At 42.2% G+C, this 16,110-nt stretch overlaps 1 protein-coding gene across 2 annotated transcripts; it reads left to right on the plus strand.

Annotated features, from left to right (window-relative positions):
- The first annotated feature begins 9,811 nt into the window (after positions 1-9,811).
- LOC124266704 lies at positions 9,812-14,977 on the plus strand. 2 transcript variants are annotated; one of them, XM_046701503.1, is made up of 3 exons: positions 9,812-9,933; positions 11,737-11,829; positions 13,764-14,977. In XM_046701503.1, exons 1-3 carry the CDS (start codon positions 9,846-9,848, stop codon positions 14,132-14,134), a joined length of 552 nt encoding a protein of 183 aa, XP_046557459.1. In that variant the 5' UTR covers positions 9,812-9,845; the 3' UTR covers positions 14,135-14,977. The 2 variants fall into 2 exon arrangements, 1 of the variants encoding a protein (XP_046557459.1); XR_006895823.1 differs by lacking the exon at positions 9,812-9,933 and adding an exon at positions 11,404-11,599.
- The last annotated feature ends 1,133 nt before the right edge of the window (positions 14,978-16,110 follow it).

The following is a 16,110-nucleotide window of genomic DNA, read 5'->3' on the forward strand; positions in this document are numbered from 1 at the left end:
ATACATGTGAAGGTGCTCTTGCACATTCATCATTCCATATCTTCTTCCCTATACAGTATCTGTACACTGTAGTCAATGTTTGCAAAGGCTATAAGTTCACTGTGTATACTACTCCAAGGAACTTAAGACCTGATTCTTTCCTATTACTACAGTTATTCTGTCATGCCAGGAATTGTGTTCCTTATCTTCTTTTGAGTGGTATACTCTGATTACCATTGATTGATAACCTTACATGCAAGCAACTGAAATTTGTAATGATTTTCAAGGCTCAAACATGCTATTTAAATTACTAAATTAGAATGAATTTGAGAAGAAAGAAACCCATTACAACATAGACAACTGTGCTTCCTTTTTGAAATGTCTGTTAACGGCTTTGGTCTCGTTTCAAAGATTGTTTGTCGGTGGGGTAGCTAAGTGATTAAGGCGTTCGCTCGTCACGCCGAAGACCCGAGTTCGATTCCCCACATGGGCACAATGTGTGAAGCCCATTTCTGGTTTCCCCCTCCGTGATATTGCTGGAAACTTTCTAAAAGCGGTGTGTAAAACTAAACTCATTCACTCACTTGTCTCGAAGTCATTTTGCATTCCAAAACATATTTCCAGCACACTCTGGAAAGTCAACAATTTCTTTTCTGGTTTCTTTGTTGCATATGTTTCATGGTTTTAATTCATGAGTTTATTTTTAAGTTGTGCTGAACCTCTGATAACTTGAAGTATTTGCGTTGATCCCTTCATCTTTCAACAGGGTGTTAGATTGAATTATGTTTTGGGAATATTCTTGTATCATACAGTTAATATTCCTGATATATGCAGGGGTGGAAATAACTTTAAAATTGCAAGTGTACTCCGGTACAGTGGCACATGTAAAATCACTTGCCCTGATAATTTTTCCACTCTACCGGCCGTTTTCTTGTTGATTTTTTAAATAAACAACATAATTAACATTGGAATATCAACAGGACACCGGTACAGTGTGATATACAAATTTGCTTGCCCGACAGAAAAAACACTGGACTCGGGCGTCGGGCAATCGGTTATTTCCACCCCTGATATGTCTATTCAACATGAGGACATGAGGGAACTTCCAAATGTATCATACAGTGCTATACCATTTGCCTTCCTGTTTGTCCTCTTTATTAGGATTGAAAATTATTTAAGAAAACAACCATCTAGATTCGTTGGCATCAGAAGTCAATAGTTAAATGACACAGCAGAAACAAGATCGATGAATGAAGTTTATATGTAGTTCCTGGTCTATTCATCCTGCATACCTGTCTGATGTGATATCAGATATATGACCTGTGTTAAAATAGGTCTTCAGCAACCCATGCTTGTCATAAGAGGTGACACATGTCCACGCATCCTATTTGCGTAGATATCAGATTTATCACCTGTGAATGTCCTGGTTAAAATAGGTCTTCAGCAACCCATGCTTGTCATAAGAGGTGACACATGTCTTCGCATTCTATTTGCGTAGATCGGTGCTCATGATGTCGACCACTGGATTGTCTGGTCCAGACTTCATTATTTACAGACCACCTCCATATAGCTGGAATATTGCTGATTATTAAACAACAAACAAACAAATCAAGTTTATAATATTGGGTTTAGTGCCTTGATAACATTATTAATGATATGATAATTAGTTATAAATGTATACTTTGCCAGTGTGTACAATGTACGTTTCCTCCAAATACTGATCTTCCTTCATAGTATACATCTGGAGACTCACTTATTATTCATTTCTTGATATTATATTAGGTGCGTTACATCGTTATGTAAGTCATGGTGTCCCAATAAAATCAAAAGTTTAAAGAATCTTTTTTGCTGTAATACTTATATTATAATTTTGAATACTATACAAAATGCTGCAGACCTATATTAGCGGCACCATTTATCGGCCGTAATAGTTTTCTCTTTTTTGAAAATAAGTTCCTTGGGGTTCAGCCTAGTGGTTCAGCTCTGAAGGCCCACATGGGTACAATGTGTGCAGCCCATTTCTGGTGTCCCCGTCTTGATATTGCTTGAATATTGCTTAAAGTGGTGTAGAACCCAACTCACTCACTCATGAATAAGCTGTTTGAAGATGTATGTTTTGAGTGATGCAGTACAAATCCCAATGCCTTAATACTCACACAAGACACTGTTGCAGATGTGTTATGTTGATAATGCCATCAAGATTGTGGGTGGGCGAAAACTATAAATAATAAAATATTTTAACAAATCCTTTTCACTAATTTTCTGAAATTTTAATATTTTGCCCACTTGTTAATAGTCTATAAATGAATTTATGATGTACATTAAGTTGTTTGCTATGGAAAGAATGGCTCTAATAAAAATAGATGAAGAAATGTCTTCAGCAACCTATGCTTCTTGTAAAAGGCCACGAACTTGATCCGGTGGTCTTGCTTGACACGTCATCGTATCCCGTTTGCCTAGATCGATGCTCATGATGTTGATCACTGGATTGACTGCTCCAGATTTACAGACCGCCACCATATAGCTGGAATATTCCTGAGTGTAGTTAAACGAAAATCAAACAGAATTTAGCTGACCAGGCATTTTTATGAGTATGCAAGAGTGGGGAAGAGTATTGTTTTAACCCATCAGGGCAAACTTTTCCATAACAGTGGATAAAACTGAGATAAGGAAACGTTTGATTATTTCCAGTAAGAATAAAAAAATAGGGACAACCGAACATCACCAAGTATGGTATGTATTGAATATTAGAAACTTACGAAAGTAACAAATATATTCATGGTATTTGTTGAATAGGTTCAACAGTTTTATGACATTTAAAGTCCGTCCAATATTTATTATTTTGTTTGTGTTTTCCATAGAATTCATCATTTTATAATCGTATATTTTTTGGACAATAAAATTTTGTTAAAAAATGCAACGGTGTTGCCCTAAAGTTTTGAAGGACATTTTTGAAAATACATTTGCCACAAAATGTGAATGTCGTGTTCTTTTATGAGAAAAAAACACTTAGATAGTTGGAATATAATGATTTATAAATCTCCCGTGTAGGATACTGCAGTGTAATACTTTTAAGTCAATATTACACTAGTGTAATACCGCTAGACGTATAACGTCATAATGTTTTACATTTATTACGTCACCAGAAAATGAAAGTCACCAGACACTGTAGGCAGTTTCTATCAATTTATGTTGGCGAGTAATAAACAGAATACTAAAATCGCTTCCGTGAATTACCAGTTTTATTAAACTCGTGAAAGATTATTAACTCGTTTAATAAAAATGGTATTACACGGAAGGTCGTTTAGTCTCCTCTACTTCTAGGGCTGGGACGGGTACTCGGGTACTCCAATCCGGGTCGGGTGCAGCTGGAATCGAGTCCTATTTCTAGGAATCGCGTCCTATTTCAACAACAGTCCTATTTCTAGGAATCGAGTACTTAAAAGGAGAGAACTCTGTAATGGCAAGGGCAGACAATGACTTGTCTTTTTCATTATTGACGTAACACACGTTTGCATCATTGGTATTGTCCGATTGATGGAGGTTATTTATAAACGACTGTAATATATCTGAGCATGAGCAGTGAGGAGTCAAGTTACAGTAACAGCAGGAGCGAAAAGTTCAATCTGTGTTTTAAGGAGGAATGTAAGTAATGGTGTTACTCTCTATTGTTTAAACAGACTCACATTATATAGCCTAAGTTCAGTTTCAGTGTCTTATTGCTATCATTTCAAGTTTTCTTTAAAAATGTCTGTCAACTCGTGATTGAATATTCAGAAAGTTGACAGAAGCGCTTTATTCCTTACATTTCCGGGTACTCGATTCCGATTCGGGTAAGTACATGCGGGTACTCGATTCCATGTTTTCCTACCCGTCCCTGGCCTATCTACTTCTCCCTCTATCAATGTGGGCACGGAAGAGTGGTGGTTGTGGTGATATAGTTTTAGGGCGAGTTTGACCAGAAGTAGTGTCTATTTGCGTACATGACGGGGAAGAGCATTTTGTGTAGAGTTACGCCCCTTTGTTGTGTCAGATTCCGGTAGGTATAAATCTCACATTGGCTCCAGTTGTAAGCCTCGTTCTGTCAGCATCAGACCCTAAGTTCATGGGTTTCACAATAGTGGTTAAAACGTCCACGACGCATCAGTTCAGGTTTTCCTTCCGATGTTTGAAACACCAGCATTACACCCAACTCAGACCCGTGACGATCCGGGTTAGACTTGGTATACACCAACCCATGCTTGTCGTAAGAGGCGACTAACGGGATTGGATATTCAGGCTCGCCGACTTGGACAGACGTTATCGTATCCCAATTTTGTAGAACGATGCTCATGATGTTAATCACTGGATTTTCTGGTCAAGACTCGATTATTTACAGACCGCCGCCATATAGCTGGAATATTGCTTAGTGCGGCATAAAACTGAACTCACTCACTGACTGTTGAAATCAACTGGGATGCGATTGCCAGCCGATACCTTGCCCTGCACGCGCAATGCAGGTGCTCTGCACGTGCTACCCGTGTCCCGAGGAACACATGGTTCATACTGACAAACAATCACTTCACAGCGATCCTTCGTAGCCTAGTGGATAAACCCGCCAAGCCAGTTAGCGAAGGGTTGCAAGTTCGAAACCAGGCCTCGCCACAGTATATATGTCGACGGCATAACGAATGAACGCTTCAACAGCTATAGCCTGGTTGCAGTGAAAACGTACCAATGAATTTCACTTTAAACAAAAAACGGAATTCAATATAAAGTGAAAATAAGATTGCCAATCCTCATAATTTTACCTTGCCAATTGAACATTTAAATCTCAGAATTTTATTCAACTAAGGATGAAAGTTGTTTAACAAACGACCATATATTCAAATCGCTATTAATGGTTTGTATTACAAGGGGGTAAGCGCAGTAGTTGGAATAGTGAAACAAATGCACGTGTGGTACGTGATGACTTCGACCAACCCTACATGTTCTCGGTGTTTCATTTAATGTGCATAACCCCTTGTAATATAAACCAATAATAGCGATTTGAAACTATGATCGTATGTTAAACAACTTTTATCCTAAGATGAATAAAATTCTGAGCTTTAAATGTTCAATTGGCAAGGTAAAAGTATGAGGATTCGCAATCTTAATTTCACACTATTCGATTTACTTTTTTGTTTAAAGTTAAATTCATCGGTACGTTTTCACTGCAAACAGACTATAGGCTACCAGTCGTCTAAGGCGGCGCACTACAAAACGTCCATTAGGCCGTGATTCTGGGTTCAAACCTGGCATGCACTGATTATATTTCTATGGCTGTCTGCACTACACCCGTTGTCATATGTTTTGCAATGTCTTGCATCACCACATTCTTTCCCCCACAACTTGATTCCGTGCTTTGTGTGTTATTTAACACCGCACCGCACCGCAATATTGTAGCTATGTGGCGACAATCTGTAAATAATCGAGTTTAGACAAGACAATCCAGTGATCAACATCGTCAACGCAATTGGGATACGATGACATGCACCAACCAAGTCAGCGAGCCTGACCACGAGATCCCGTTAGTCGCCTCTTACGACAAACATGGGTTACTGAAGACCAATTCTAACCCGGATCTTCACGGGTTGCACCATATGTGAAAAGCAAGGGTTTTGAATTTGAAAGTTAAGAGTCTAAGTTACGGAGCTGAAGTTATGTATAATGCGATTTTACTTATAGTATTGTAAAAGATCAATCTAACGGGTGGCGGGGTAGTCCAGTGGTTAAAGCGTTCGCTCGTCACGCCGAATACTCGGGTTGGATTCCCCACATAGGTGCAATGTGTGAAGTCCACCAATTCCGGCGTCCCCCGCCGTGGTATTGCTGGAATATTGCTAAAGGCGCCGTAAAACAAGACACAATCACTCACTCTAACGGGTTGCAGTCATGGTGAATCATCCGACATATGTTCTAAAGCTACGAACCAAACCCACACTCTCAAAATACCCGAGTGTAATCAGAACGCGTGAGACCTTCATAAGTGCGGACTTCCTTCAGCATTACTGATATATCCGGAACGTTGTTCAAATTACACAACCCACTCAAGCACTCGATAATACACGTTCTGGCAAGGTTCGTGCTAGCCCCGTAATGGTCAGGATGAGTGATGCAAGTTAAACATTTTGCTGACTCAAAATGTGTCGTAAAAGATATTCATATACTTGAACCTTTATTACCTTTATCTGGATCGTGTCCAAACGAATCATAGATGATTGGACAGGATGCGGGTAATGGCTGTTGTTTCCGAAAATCATAGCTCAGATCAGGGTACAGACGCATCGAAAATATAAGTATTGACATGAAATACAGACAGTTCTGCTTCTTTTTCTCTAACATATATATCATCTTCCGTCGGACCGTCGTACTCGGCGTGATATAAATGAGATAATGGTCAAGGTGGCGTAAAGCAGTGATATTACCATTTCTGTAGACATTGTCACAAACTGTAAGTCACTCACTCATCCTACATGACTCACTCACTCACTTACTCAGTCACTCTTCAAGTGGGAAGATCCGGGTTACATTTGGTCATCGGCAACTCATATTTGTCGTAAGAGGCGTCAGGCTCGCTGACTTGGTTGACACATGTCATCGTCTCTCGGTTGTGTAGATCGATGCTCAAGGTGTTAATCACTGGATTGTCTGATCCAGACTCGATTATTTACAGACCCCCGCCATATAGCTGGAATATTGCTGAGTGGGTTGCTGAAGACCAATTCTGACCCGGATCTTCACTGGTACAAGCATTTGTTGCAGGGTTACAAGGTTCCCCCTTAATGACAACGGAACGCCGTGTCTACCGACCTTCAGAGATACACAACCCTTAATAGTTTATTACATGATTTCAGGTATGTAACCGCAACAATACTTTTACGTGTCTCACAGAAAAACGATCGACTGTCAAATTTAGAGAATAAGTTGTCTACCGCTGTATCACAGCTGTCCAAACATATATTTTTGAAAACAGAATATTTATCAAATTTGAATATTGATTAAATTAAATTTACCAGCAGAAGTTGGGGCATGGTGGGTGAGCTGCCTAGGCGCCAGGCTAGTGATCCAGCGAAGTTGAGGTGTCGGGATCGAGCCAACCTGTGACCGGGTGTAACGACCCTTAGAGTCAACTTTGTGAGCAGACTCAGTGTTGTCACAACCCCTAGTGTACAGTACACAACCCTCTGCACTTAAAAGAACCCACGAATCCGTTGGTATATGATCAGATGGTGGCCACATGAATACGTGCAAACACCTATTTGCAGGTACAGTAACGTGCAGTGAACTTGGGACAAAGTACTGTGACTATGTGTCCAAGTCCACCCAGCTGTGAATGGGTACCTCGTAAGGATGTGAAAGCCGCCTAGTGGCTGCAAGAGTTGTATGCTCCCAAGGGAGTTGAGTTTGATAATACGATGTGCCGTTGAGATTGACATCCAATGATCAAGGTAAAAATACCAGCGCCTTGAGCATGCACTAGTTGCGTGGATATGTGCGCTATATAAATCCCTATAATCATAAGTTAGTTACATAAACATGATGTGTTCTATATGTGTTTTAATAACCGCCGTCGAGACGGTCTAACATGCTGACGTACGGTCTGTTTTGAAAGATTGTATGCCTGATGATCGGTAGTATCGCATTCGATAAGTTACTTAAGTACATGTATTCTTATATTTCTTCAGTGAAAAAAGTAATTTAACTATAAACCAGTCACTTTCGAATATGTTTTTTTAATAGGGACTTTCGCTTATGTTGATATCACGTTTTAAATTATCCTTGGAAACTGAATATAAATTCAATGATATTAGGCTACTAAATTCAAGTAAGTTGTCTTAGTTCCGTTCTTAAGTCTAGAGAATATCTCAACTGGAAACGTTTTATTTGTAACATATGTTCTATTTGGGATTACACTTTCTTAGTAAAGTACAGATTCTAGTACTTTTGGAGGGGTTGAGTCCCATCCGATATCCGAACCCACACCCTCCGAGTCAGGCACCTAATGGCCAGTAGAAATGTCATTATTACGTTATTTCACGTCCAATGAATTCTGTACAAATGGCACATTTTGTATTCAAATTGTCAATACGGAAAACCACCTGCCACTTAATGTCACGTGCAAGTCGCTTTATCCATGGAAAGTGGAGGAAAATACACATGCATTGGTGCGTTTTCTCTGTCGTTCACTGTTCAGGTACCTGTTTGAAATCGCAGCTTAAAATGAGACGTTTTTTCACACTTGCTGAAAGGGGACAGGCGATAGGCCTTTTGGAATCTGGTCAAACTCAGCGGCAAACTGCTGTCCGCTCTATTGTGGTAGACAGCTAAGGGATTTCAAGCCAATGGGTCCGTTGACGGACCCATGGAATGTGCACGTGGACCAGGTCGCCCCAGAATCGGAAAAGTCCGAGATTATAGGCACATGATGAACACTGCGTTAATGACGTAACAGATTCCTTAACGCAGCAGATCTGCAGACAGAGCACTTCAATGTTAACAATGTAAGGATATCCAGGAGCACCCTTTTGTCGACGTTTAAGGGCTGCCGGACTCCGCAGGAGGCGACCAGCAGTTCATCAACCACTAACACAACGTCACAGGCAGGCGCGTTTGAGACGGTGTCGACATCATGGCCGCTGGAATCAACGTCAATAGTCTCGTGAGCTCTTCACAGATGGAAGCAGATTCAGTTTGCTCTTCCATGGTGGTCGGCAGAGGATTTATCGTGGAGAGCTAATCACATATGCAACTGTGACCACGCATAACCGATTTGGCGGGGGGTCGGTCATGGTTTGGGTAGGGAAACTTCTACTGGACGTACTCCACTGCACGTGGTCGACGGTAATCTTACCGGACAGCGTTATCGGGACGAGATTCTGACTCCTATAGCATTACCATTCCTGCAAGCTGGCTTTTATGGTCGACCCTCTTTACTGCAAGACGACAACGCTAGGTCTCATAGGGCCAGGATTCTCAATGAAATCCTTCGGCAGCAGTCTGTAGAGCTGATGGAGTGATCAGCATGTTCGCCAGACCTTAACCCAATTGAGCATGCCTGGGATGAACTCGATCGACGTGTGTACACACGTCATCCAGCACCAGTGGATCTCCCAGGACTCCGCAGAGCTCTAGTAGAGGAATGGAATGCGATTCCGCAAGCTTTCTTTATGAACTTGATAAGAGGAATGAGAAACAAAGTGCACCTGTGTCTTGGACGCGCGAGTAGGGTACACAAGATATTGAATGACCGAGTGCTTCATGTTTGTCATTTTCATTTTGGGAGGTTGGCCTATACAATTGATGTTTGACTTTTTGTCTGTAAGTCACGATGTGTCACGTTCGTCAGCACAATAAACATTATGATGACACTCTTAGTTCTAATATTTCTGAGAAACTTTTCTGTACATGCGCTATCATTTGACCCTTTATTAATGATGACCTGTATATATGAAACATGGCACGAAGTATATCATCACTCAACAGCCATTCGCCGGTCATGGACGCTAGACGGAACGCCATAACCTAACTTATCCACTCAAGGTCCAAAGTAGGTGTTTAAATCATTCCCGCATCTAAAGCCCCTCCTCGCCCATTACACCCAGTTAAGGTGTCCTATTGCTTCGCATCACACAGAAAGACCGCAATGACCTCTATTTCCATCACATCAATCTGAGTTGTTTTTTGAAGTATCGTGACGAGACATAATTAAGACACGATCAAATTTAGAAACCAAAATGATTCTTGTTAAAAGAAAAAAAAATGCTTTTGAACACATATGTATATATATGCCAGTCCTCTTCCAAGATAAAACCACAGACAGGAACATCCCGTCGAGTGTGAGCAGAATGGTACGACTACATGCACCAGCGTTTGTGATGACTGTGGCGATGATCCTGACTGGACCGACTCACCTTGTCCTCGGATCCTTACCGGGTAAGTATATTCAGATGCTCTGACTTTGAGAGGGGCGGTGGGGTAGCCTAGTGGTTAAAGCTTTCGTTCGTCATGCAGAAGACCCGGGTTCTGTTCCCAATAATTGTACAATGCGTGAAGCCCACATCTGCCGCCCCCCCCCGTGATATTGTTGGAATATTGCTTAAAGCGGCGTAAAACCATACTCACTCACTCCATAGGTGAGAGGGGCGGTTGGGTAGCCTACAGGTTAAAGCTTTCGCTCGTCATGCAGAAGACCCGGGTTCTGTTCCCCATATTTGTACAATGCCCATGTCTGGTGTCCCCCACCGTCATATAGCTGGAATATTGCTTAAAGCGGCGTAAAACCATACTCACTCGCTCCATAGGTGAGAGTGGCGGTTGGGTAACCTAGTGGTTATAGCTTTCGCTCGTCACGCCGAAGACCCGGGTTCTATTCCCCATATTTGTACAATGTGTGAACAACACTTCACATAACGGTGGAACCCGTGAAGATCCGGATTAGAATTCATCTTCAGTAACCCATGCTTGTCGTAAGAGGCGACTAACGGGATCGGGTGGTCAGGCTCGCTGACTTGGTTGACACGTCATCGTATCCCAATTGCGTAAATCAATGCTCATGATGTTGATCACTGGATTGTCTGGGCCAGACTCGATTATTTACAGACCGCCGCCATATAGCTGGAATATTGCTGAGTGCGGCGTAAAAGTGAACTCACTCACTGACTGTTGAAATCAACTGGGATGCGACTGGCAGCCGATACCTTGCCTTGCACGCGTAATGCAGGTGCTCTGCACGTGCTACCCGTGTCCCGAGGAACACATGGTTCATACTGACAAACAATCACTTCACAGCGATCCTTCGTAGCCTAGTGGATAAACCCGCCAAGCCAGTTGGCGAAGGGTTGCAAGTTCGAAACCAGGCCTCGCCACAGTATACTGAAAGATTGAATATTGTGATATTTTACGATCATATTCAGTAATAGCCAGACAAAGTTATATCAGTCTTCAAAACTTTTCGCAGTTTCGCGGGCATTCTCAATGAAATCCCGGGAATTGTCTGAGGAAGAGTCCAGGGCCCCGTTCCTCAAAGCGATCGTAGCGCTACGACAGTCGTAAGTCTATGTTAAAGTATGGGAGTTACGATCATCGTAGCGCTACGATCGTTTTGAGGAATGGGACCCAGCGCTCCGGTTCACAAAGCGATCGTAACGCTACGACTGTCGTAAGTCTATGTTGAAGTATGGGAGTTACGATCACCTTAGCGCTACGACTGTCGTAAGTCTATGTTGAAGTATTGGATTTACGATCACCTTAGCGCTACGACTGTCGTAAGTCTATGTTGAAGTATGGGAGTTACGATCACCTTAGCGCTACGACTGTCGTAAGTCTATGTTGAAGTATGGGAGTTACGATCACCTTAGCGCTACGACTGTCGTAAGTCTATGTTGAAGTATGGGAGTTACGATCACCTTAGCGCTACAATCGCTTTGTGAAACGGGGCCCAGGACTCTTCCTCAGACAATTCCCAGGATTTCTTTGAGAATGCCCGCGAAACTGTACCCACCTGGGGAATCGAACCCGGATCTATGGCGAGACTAGCGAACGCTTTAACCACTAGGCTACCCCACCGCTCCTTGGACTGGGTGAAATGGGAAATGATACAGTTAAGGGACTGTGAGACTAGATTCCACTACTGTTTGAGAAACATGGTCTTTGCACCACAGCGTCAGCTTTGAAACACTTGTTGGTATTTTCGAGGATGTAATTTCAAATTTGATAACAATTTTTTTTCCTTTCCAGGGTTTAATAAGGCGCTGCATTGTCCACGGGCAGTGGCTGGTCTGACGGCCAACGAGATCTTACAACCAGCTGACACGTCCACGGCAGATTGTGGTAAGACTGTTATTTCCTAAAGTGAGTGAGTGAGTTGACTTTCGTCGTTCGCTGCAATATTTCAACTTAAAATAACCGAAAACAAAATCGAAATTACGAAGACATCATAAAAACGCATTTCGAACCCTCAGCTCAAAGTTTTCAGATTTTAGTTTTAATATAAATTCACCGGGGCTTGGTATACCAATTCATTACTTACTAGGGGAGTGAGTGGAAATGTATGTTAACTGCATGGCAAAAGTGTTCCCCGTCACCTAGTGATTTTGCGTTAATATTGTCTCCAGCGGGGTAAAACCATAATAATCTACAGTTGTGAGATGAAACCCGTGAAAGTCAGGGTTAGAATACTTCAGTAACCCATGCTTGTCGTAACAGGCGACTAACGGCATCGGGTAGTCAGGCTCGCTGACTTTGTTGACACATGTCATCGGTTCCAAATTGCGCAGTTCGATGCTCATGCTGTTAATCACTGGATTGTCTGGTCCAGACCGCCGCCATATAGCTGGAATGCGGCGTAAAACTAAACTCACTTACTCACTCGTGTGAAATGATCCAGCGTCTGAATCTAAGCTGAGTAAACTGATAGTCTTCAGGGCCATGGCCCCGTTTCACAATCCTCTCGGACGCCTAAGATCTCGTAACTTTTCTCGTAGCATTCGTACCTCCTATTCAGATTTTCGAAGCTATCTTAGCGCTAAGATAGTCGTAAGTGCTATACATTAACATTAACTTACGACTATCTTAGCGCTAAGAGAGCTTCGAACATCTAGGCTGTAACACTGACTTACGATAATCATAGCGCTGCGAGATCTTTGTGAAAGGGGCCCAGCACATTAAGTGAGTGAGTGAGTGAGTATGGTTTTACGCCGCTTTTTAGCAATATTCCAGCAATATCACGGCGGAGGACACCAGAAATGGGCTTCACATATTGTACCCATGTGGGGGAATCGAACTCGGGCTTTCGTCGTGACGAGCGGACGCTTTAACCACTAGGCTACCCCCACCGCCCCCCAGCACATTAAGAAAAACATATAAGCCCAGTTGACTGACTGACTGACTGACTGACTGAGTTTGGTTTTACGCCACTTTTAGCAATATTCCAGCAACATCACGGCGGGGGACACCAGAAATGGGCTTCACACATTGTGCCCATGTGGGGATTCGAACCCGGGTCTTCGGCGTAACGAGCCAACGCTTTAACCATTAGGCTACCCCACCGCCCCTATAAGCCCAGTTGAAAAACTGTAGGTGCAAACATTTTAGACGAACATACTGTTCCAACTTAGACTATGACTGACAAGTAAGGCCACATCTTTACATCACGAAATAGCCTCACGAATTGTGGAGACGAACAGAAAATTTCGTATTGCCAACAAAAATTGTTTTTACGAGCTCTATAGCAGCATTATATGCGATGCCTACTGCACTGCAAAGAGTGTCTTTAGGTTTCCGGTCGGTATAACGGATTAATCAGTGGAGTACTTTGAAGCAGGATCCTGTTTTACAAAGCAATATCAGTGTTATAATTAATTTACCATGTTCACAGCCTCAAATACACTGCAAGCCTTAAGGTTCTTCTGTAATTTAAAACTACCATCAATGGTCGTACTTAGGGACCGTTTATAATGTATGGCTTGGGGGTTGGGGGTTGGGGTTTCGATGATGTTGGAGAAGCATGAACAATGTGAATGACCTCCCCTAAAAGTTGTACTAAGTAAGTGACAACCCCCCACCCCCCCATGTCATGTATTAAGCTTAATTTCTTTCAGATTTTCATGTACAGAATTGATGACTCCCACTACCTCTCCAGAACAAAATGGGTAACACTCCCCATAAATTATGAACGGTCCCTTATTTTACATAGAAACGCAAATCTATATAATAATATGATCCTTGACCCCATATTGGCACTAACGTTCCTCTTTGGTCCACAGAAGTCAGCTTGAGTCGTCCCTGGACTGTCCAATGTGCACCCTACTGTGGGAGCGGTCTGCAGCAGCAAATATACCTCTTCGTCGTCATCAACGCCAGTTGCTGCAACATACAGCGCGTCGCCATCAACACCACAACGTTCTCGGCGGCGACCGATGTTAGACGTGCTGAAGAACTAAACGGAACGCTGAGCATTTTGTGTGGCGAATACAGGCCATTCATAAGTGGTCTGTTGGTCATTCCCGGCGATTTCTGTGGGGCCAACCACTCCATCTTGCCCGACATCACTGTTACATTGTTCGACAGGTGTGGCAGTCGGAACCACTGCTGCCAAGAAGATGAGGTTCGCGTTATAGGATTTACCGATGTGTAAGAGAAACACCACAACTGTCCCATTTCAGACATCCTGACCACGTTATTTGAAATTATAGCCCACCTTCATATGTTTTATTCTGTATAATGGCTTATATGACAAGTTTCTACCACGACATTTTAGAACACTACATACTGATTGGTCCGCGAGCATAAGACGATGATTTTGACAATGGCTGCATCACTGCGAAAGAAGGTATTTATTCAGAGGCACCTTCTTGATGTACCTATCCGGTTGGCAAGGGGAGATACTGATGTCATTGCGGAATGTCTTAGATTATTCAGATCGATCTATCACGTACTTTGTCGCAGTATCTTTCTTGCTCAGAGTTGCCTCCCTTAGCGTCCGATATGTAGAGTTACCGCCCTTAGTATCCGTTGTTCGGAGTTGCCTCCCTTAGCATCCTCTTCTCAGAGTTTCCTCCCTTAGCACCTGATGTGCTTCGAACTCACTGGTCGTTTGTTCATATAACAAACGGACATTAATTATCCTACAGCGTTAGTTCTTACTGTTAGGTAAATCAGTACTATCAAAATCCCATTTTTAATGAATGATATCATAGCTATGTTGTAAATCAATACTAGAAGGACTACGTATTTCGAAATCAGCGGCATAACACAGTTGTACATCAGTAATATTACGGTTTCGAATACATTGTATGTTACGCTATTGCAAATTAGGGGTATCATTGCACCTCAGTAAATGAGCGATACCATTACACTATTACCCAAGACGATCCGGGTTAGAATTGGTCTTCAGCAACCCATGCTTGTTGTAAGAGGCGATTAACGGGATCGGGTGGCCAGACTCGCTAATTTGGATGACTCATGTCAGTGTATGAAATAAGGCCCGTCCGACCACCCGACACGGTCTAGATTTCTGACGGACGGTCTACATTTACAGCTAGCCAGCCCGATGGTCTGGTAAATTTTTTAGATGTTCCATACATCTGAGTAAATTCCCCATATTTGGTCTGGTTTAATCCATTTTGGGCTGGTAACATTTACAAGTTACAAGCCCTGATGTCTGGCTGGACTTTTTGGCTTATTTCATACACTGCTCATGTTATCGTATCCATATTGTGTAGATCGATTATCATGATGTTAATTACCGTTTTATCTTGTCCAAACTCGATTATTTACAGACCACCACCATATAGCGATATCATTACACTATTGTACGTTAGCGATGCCATAAAGGTATTGTGCAGTAGTTAATACTACTACAGCCCATATATCACTTCTTTGAGTGGCATTTTAGAAGTTGGGAAGTAGAATGTAGACAAACTCTATGGAAAACAACTTCTTTATTTCGACAACTGCTTGGCAATGGTACACGAATCGCAACGTCGCACTCACGAAATAAGGAAGATGTTATCCATGAATTGTCTATGTTCGTATCATATCAGTTAAAGTGTAAATACTATTTCCTTCAAAATGTTAAAAAGCAGGTTGACATTGTCATTGAAACCGATAGGAAACAACTCTGTTTCTTTAGTTAAAATAACATTAGTTGTCACCCATAATGCATTCGTACAATTTCGATGGGTACCGCTTCACAGGTTTTCTCAGGTTTACACATGTGTTTTAACCACAGACTTTCTACTGTCGTAACGTTATCAAGAGCACTTTGTGAAACGGGTCAGTGTTTGTGTTGAGGTTCCTTTTGTGCAGTGTGATGTCAGTAATTGATTGGTGATGCAGAACATAAGGCAGTGTGTCGTCGTGTACCTTGTTTTGTCAAAACTCGGTCAGCCCTCCAAGAGCATCTAAAACTTCCAATAAAATGTTGCACATCAAAGATGGTGTCTGGTGATTTCTTTGAATTTATATTATAGTATGAGTCTAAAACAAACTCCGTTGAGTGGTTGGAGTATTTGCAGTACGAACGAATATTCCTATTGCTGTTATTAGTGTTATACTACGGAACGACAGGAGAGCGGAAGGTCGCGGGTTCGATCCCGACCGCGTCATACC

The sequence above is a fragment of the Haliotis rubra genome, unplaced genomic scaffold (genome assembly GCF_003918875.1).
Source record: "Haliotis rubra isolate DU_JTF1 unplaced genomic scaffold, ASM391887v1 Scf100, whole genome shotgun sequence".
NCBI classification, from domain to species: Eukaryota; Metazoa; Mollusca; class Gastropoda; order Lepetellida; family Haliotidae; genus Haliotis; species Haliotis rubra.

Excerpts from the sequence above, each read along its gene's own strand:
- LOC124266704 (XM_046701503.1), top strand. The coding sequence starts at position 9,846 with ATGGTACGACTACATGCACCAGCGTTTGTGATGACTGTGGCGATGATC. Across the intron at positions 9,934-11,736 it reads TGTCCTCGGATCCTTACCGG|GGTTTAATAAGGCGCTGCAT; the intron begins GTAAGTATATTC and ends TTTCCTTTCCAG. Across the intron at positions 11,830-13,763 it reads CACGTCCACGGCAGATTGTG|AAGTCAGCTTGAGTCGTCCC; the intron begins GTAAGACTGTTA and ends TTTGGTCCACAG.